Here is a 5,391-nt window from a genome sequence, read left to right as displayed (position 1 = left end):
CACCTAATTGGTCAGTGAGGAACCATAAGCCAATCCATACAGGCTGATCTCGTGAGGCAAACCCCTTTCCTTGTGTATTTTATTTTCCTTGTGTTCTGCCGTCCCTTTCATCTCCTCCCTCTTGTGTTTATTTGAGATAGTTTTTATTTATTAATCAATCACCTCCTTTTTAATCACCTGCCCTACGTATCACGCTAACCTGCTTCTAGCCACAAAAGCTCCTGCTAGACTGATCCGTGCTACTTGCACCAGCAAAAGACCCAGGCCCAAGGGGAGGTGGTGGTGGGGGGAGGGATGTTCAAGACAGCAGCGTCTCTAGAGCCATTGCTGGGCAGAGCGCGCCGCCGGGGCAGCAGCCAGGCGGATGAATGGGATGGGGCTGGCCGCAGCAAGGCGCTGCTGCCCCCTTTCCCTGGGAGGAGCGTCAAGCAGCGGGCGTGGAGAGCGCAGGCGGGGGAGGGCAGGATTTGAACGAAGGGCGGTGACACCGCACAAAAGATTGCTATAGGCTTAAGTGAGGTTACAGCAAAGGCAACGGGGAGGTGGGGGGGAGGAGTGGGCGAAGCAGCCTCCCTTAGAGCCATGCAGCGTCTGGCTGGCAGATCCGCAGCAGCCGCCTCTTCCCAGTAGTTTGTTTTAGGGCCCGGGCAGAGGAATCGGAGGAGAGAAGGCGGCCGAAGGGTTGTTCCCCCCCCCCCGTGGAAGTTGGTGATTCAACCAGAAAAATGGCAGGAGGCGAGCGAGGCCGAGCGGGTCGCAGCATCTGCCGCGGCTGCAGCCCGGAGCCACCACCCTTGTTTGCGGGGAGAGTCTAAGTTCGTGCCGCGGCAGCAAGAGGCCACCGAGGAGCCGGGCGAAGTCGGATCGGAGGGGCCCGCAGAGAGGAGGGGATGGAGCCAGGCGGCAGGGAGCGAGCTCGGGGCGGCTGGATGCAGGAGCCAGCAAGGAAGGCGTGAGGCAGCCACAGAGGGAAGGGGAGAGGATCCCTCCCTCCCCGCCAGCAGCCGGATCCGGTGGCTCTTTCGCTCTCCCCCCCTCCCGTTGCACCGAGGTGGGGTGTGTGCAAACAGTTCGCGATCCCAGCGGCGCAAACACCAAGTCTGTGCCCAGCTCCTCCAGGGCTCGTGCCGAGCGACCGGGCCACACCCTCGGCTGTGCTTCCTGATACCAGGAGATGCGGGTCTGCCGCCGCCTGCGACTGACTTCTCGGGGACATGTAAAGGAGGAGCACATGGTTCGCAGTCGCCTCCTTTCGGACCAGTGGGATTTTTTTTTTTTGAAGGAGTTAAACGGTAATAAGTTGGATGTTTCTTTTCTAATGCGTGTCAGCCGGTTTGCATCCGTAATGTATTCACCGTGAAGAGGGAACTTTGCAAAATCCAGCTGCCGGGAAGCAAACCGACCACCACCGCGCAGAGCAGCGTGCAAAATAAATACAAAAAATAGATCATGCGGGGAAGGGACCCGGTGGCTCCCCCAGAGCAGCAGCCCGGCGCTGGCCCGGAGGTCTAGCCAGTGCATTGCAAAGGGGAGAGGCCGGGGCTTGAGCAAGTGCGGAGGATTTTGCTTTCCACCCACCCACTCCCAGCAGCCCCAGCCCCGGCGCCCAGAGGCTTTTTTTTTACTCGCGGAGATTAATGGAATGATGGTGCGGAAAAGGCAGAGAGATCCTGCCGGGCTCAGTCGGGACTGCTCGGGCGGCGGGAGAGGCGGTGGCAGTGGGGTCGCAAGAGGCATGCGAGTGCCCCCCCGGCGCGATGGCTAGCGGTGGCTCTGGCAAGTCCACTAGCGAGGTGTCCAGCATCGCCGTCCCCAGCAGCAGCTCGCTGCAGAGGAAGAAACTCGTCTCAATCTGCGACCACTGCAAGATCAAGATGCAACTGGTGGCGGATCTGCTCCTGCTGTCCAGCGAGACCAGGCCGGTGAACACCGAGAGCCTCTCGGTCTTCGGGGAGTCCTTCGAGAAGTGCAGGGACACGATCATTGCCAGGACCAAGGGGCTCTCCATCCTGACCCACGATGTCCAGAGCCAGCTCAACATGGGGCGCTTCGGGGAAGTGGGGGACAGCCTGGTGGATATGGGGAACCTGGTGGTCTCCCTCACTGAGTGCTCTGCCCATGCCGCCTACCTGGCTGCTGTGGAGACACCAGGGGCTCAGCCTGCTCTGCCCGGCTTGGTGGATCGCTACAAGGTGACCAGATGCAGGCACGAGGTGGAGCATGGCTGTGGGATCTTAAAAAACACCCTTTTGCCAGACATGAGCCCTCAGCTCCTGCTGGAGGTTTCCCAGAACATGTCCAAGAACTTGAAATTCCTGACAGATGCTTGTGTCTTGGCCAGTGAGAAATCCAAGGATAGGTTTGCCAAGGAGCAGTTCAAACTCAGCGTCAAGTGCATGAGCACCAGCGCCTCTGCCCTCCTGGCATGTGTCAAGGAGGTCAAGACTTCACCCAGTGAGCTGACCAGGAACCGGTGCGTCTTGTTCAGTGGACCCTTGGTGCAATCTGTCCATGCTCTGGTGGGCTTTGCCACTGAGCCCCAGTTTTTGGGTAAAGCTGCCACCATTAATCCAGAGGGCAAAGCTGTGCAAACTGCCATTCTAGGAGGGGCCATGAGCGTGGTATCTGCTTGCGTGCTTCTGACCCAATGCCTCAGGGATATAGCCCAACACCCAGAAAGTAGCACCAAAATGACAGATTACAGGGAAAGGTTGAGGAACTCGGCTTGCGCCGTCTCAGAAGGTTGCAACCTGCTATCTCAGGCACTAAGAGAAAGATCTTCACCCAGGACTTTACCGCCAGTGAACTCCAATTCTGTGAATTAACCTCCACCCCCCCGTTTAGATCTCAGTCATTGCTAAAGGAAAATAATATCCCACCTCCCCAAGTCCTGGTTTTTGTATACCAAAGAATTTGCTTAGATGAGCCCAATCCTTTGATTTTATGTGGTGAGGGAACACAGCAGCAACATACTTAAACTATATATACGCAAGAAGAGGTGGTCAGAATAATTAGTGGCCAGTTTAGGCATTTTTGTAATTGAGTAATTATTCACAAATATATTTTCCATCAATCAATAAGGTCTATATACAAACAAAAGGTAATCAAAAAAGTTTTATACCTGAGGAGGTGGGGGAATCTAAAAAGCTTTAATCGCGCTGGGTGCGGTTTTTAAAGTTTGTCTTGTCTTGTCTTCCAAAATTTCCCTTCTAAATTCCACTGTTCAGTTGTGCAGGAAAAAGAAGTTACCTCAGTTTTCACGTATAAAAACAAACCAACACCACCTAGATGATGGATGTAGCTACTTTTGGGAGGGGGGAGGAGAATGGGGATCTAATTTCTTTTGAATCAAGTGTTAGGTTAGAGAAGTGCATTTGGTGTGCAGGAGTGGAGATTGTGATTATGTTTTCCATGTGTTGATTTCCAAACTGGGGGAAAAGCTACTGTGAGTGTTTAAACAAACAAAAAATTACACTATAACTAAAATGATTTTTAATTTTTTTTCCAATGTCAGTTTTTATCTTGCATGTACTGGAGTATTTATTTCATCTATTAAAATGTTATGTTTCTCAGATGTCTTTCTGTGAATCTCTTAAAACCTGAATAATTGAACAACTAGGCCTGTTTGCATTGTATGTCACTTTCCCCAGGGAATGCGTGGTACAAATGCAACTGTAATTTATACAGAGCAGCATGTAGACTTGAATTCAATTTATTTTATTCTAACAAATAATTTTCTTCCCCTGTTTTCCCCACTCCTGTTCCTCCCCCCAAAAGAGAATCCATTGAATCAGTCTGTTTTTTTAAAAGCTGGACCGTACTATGTGTAGAGATCACACACTTGTAAAGAAGTAGTTGTTGGTTCTAGGTGGCACAAGGAGGGTTTGCAAATCTATATTGTCAAGTTAAGTACATTTCATGTAGTATTTGAGAAGTTTTACTGTGTATTTTAGCTTTTGTTGGTATTATGGATTCTAATATGTTAAGCCTGTGAGTTTTGGTAGGAAGACTTATTCCGGCGAACTTTTACCTACAGATGAAGTCCCATTGATTTCATTGGGCCTGCTTTTGTACATAAAGCTTTGCAGGATCGGGCCCTATGATCCCACAAAGACTTGCATTTGTAATTCTTCGACAGAGGTCAAGTATAACAAGTTTGATAATGCAGGTACAAGTAAAGGTTCGCTGACTAAGAGACCTACCTAGGAAGGCCTGGTCCAGCAGTGGAAGTTAGACTTGGCATATAAACAGTACTATAGAATTTTACAGGAATTGTCTAAAACTGTACCTAAAAAATATTACTACCATGTTTTGGACCACTGCCATAGACTATTGTATTTGTTTAATAAGAAGTAAAGTTGATGTCTGCATTAGAATATAAACTGTCCTAGACTATTGAAGGGTCTTCCTATTACAGCACTGTTTAAAGGCTGGTGGCAGATATGGTGCTTTTATTTTCCTAACCTCAAACATAAGAAAACGATCACTTGATTCACTAGGCCCTAACAGTTTGAACTTTTTTTTAGATGAGATTATATGTATCTATTTGTACAGCATTTCATTGGGTTTGGAAGGATGTTTGCTAGAGTTTTTTCCTTACTGAAATTCAATGGATCCTGAAATTAGGGTATTTTCCTCATTGAAACTAAGTCGAATTCAGCAACCTCTGTGGCTAGGAATTTTATTTTTGGAGGCGCAGCCTTGAATTTAATGCCTTTGTGTGTTCCTCACTAAGTAACTAATTTATTCTGTGTAATTTATGCAACACAAGTATAGGTGACTGCATCTGTATAACTCTAGTGTAAACCCTCTTAATGCAATCTGATCCAGTTTCTTCAGGCGTAACTTTCTAACTTTGGACTGGTCTACACTGGGGGGGGGGAGGGGGGGGATCGATCCAAGATACGCAACTTAGCTGAAGTCAAAGTATCTTGGATCGAATTACCTGGGGTCCAGACGGCGCAGGATCGACGGCCGTGGCTCCCCCGTCGACTGCGCTACCGCCGCTCGCTCTGGTGGAGTTCCGGAGTCGACGGTGAGCGCATTCGGGGATCGATATATCGCGTCTTAATGAGACACGATATATCGATCCCGGATAAATCAATTGCTATCCGCCGATACGGCGGGTAGTGAAGACGTACCCTTTGGCTCAGATAATCCTCTCCCACAGGAAGAGCCCACAGGAGGAAACTCCCTTGGAGAAAATCTCCATCAGGATTCCCTCAGATTTCCCACTTGCACATTCCCATCAGGATGGCAAGGTTTGTCTTCCTCAGGAATGGTTTTGGAGGCCCTTGGGAACCCACAGCAGGCCAGGGGCATCTACATGGAGTTGCTGTGCCACTGCACTGTCAGTGATTCCTATGGCCCCTCCTTCCTTGTCTTCATAGT

The 5,391-nt window shown here is 49.9% G+C and overlaps 1 protein-coding gene across 1 annotated transcript; it reads left to right on the top strand.

The window, feature by feature from the left end:
• Positions 1-572: 572 nt before the first annotated feature.
• TLNRD1 (talin rod domain containing 1) lies at positions 573-3,574 on the top strand. The gene has a single exon (XM_024193926.2). The coding sequence runs from the start codon at positions 1,758-1,760 to the stop codon at positions 2,823-2,825; it is 1,068 nt and encodes a 355-aa protein (XP_024049694.1). The 5' UTR covers positions 573-1,757; the 3' UTR covers positions 2,826-3,574.
• Positions 3,575-5,391: the final 1,817 nt, after the last annotated feature.

This window comes from Terrapene carolina, unplaced genomic scaffold (genome assembly GCF_002925995.2).
Source record: "Terrapene carolina triunguis isolate 2854851 unplaced genomic scaffold, T_m_triunguis-2.0 Scaffold67, whole genome shotgun sequence".
Taxonomy (NCBI): Eukaryota; Metazoa; Chordata; order Testudines; family Emydidae; genus Terrapene; species Terrapene triunguis.
The sequence above is the reverse complement of the archived record's forward strand: the minus strand, read 5'-3'. Positions and strand labels throughout refer to the sequence as shown.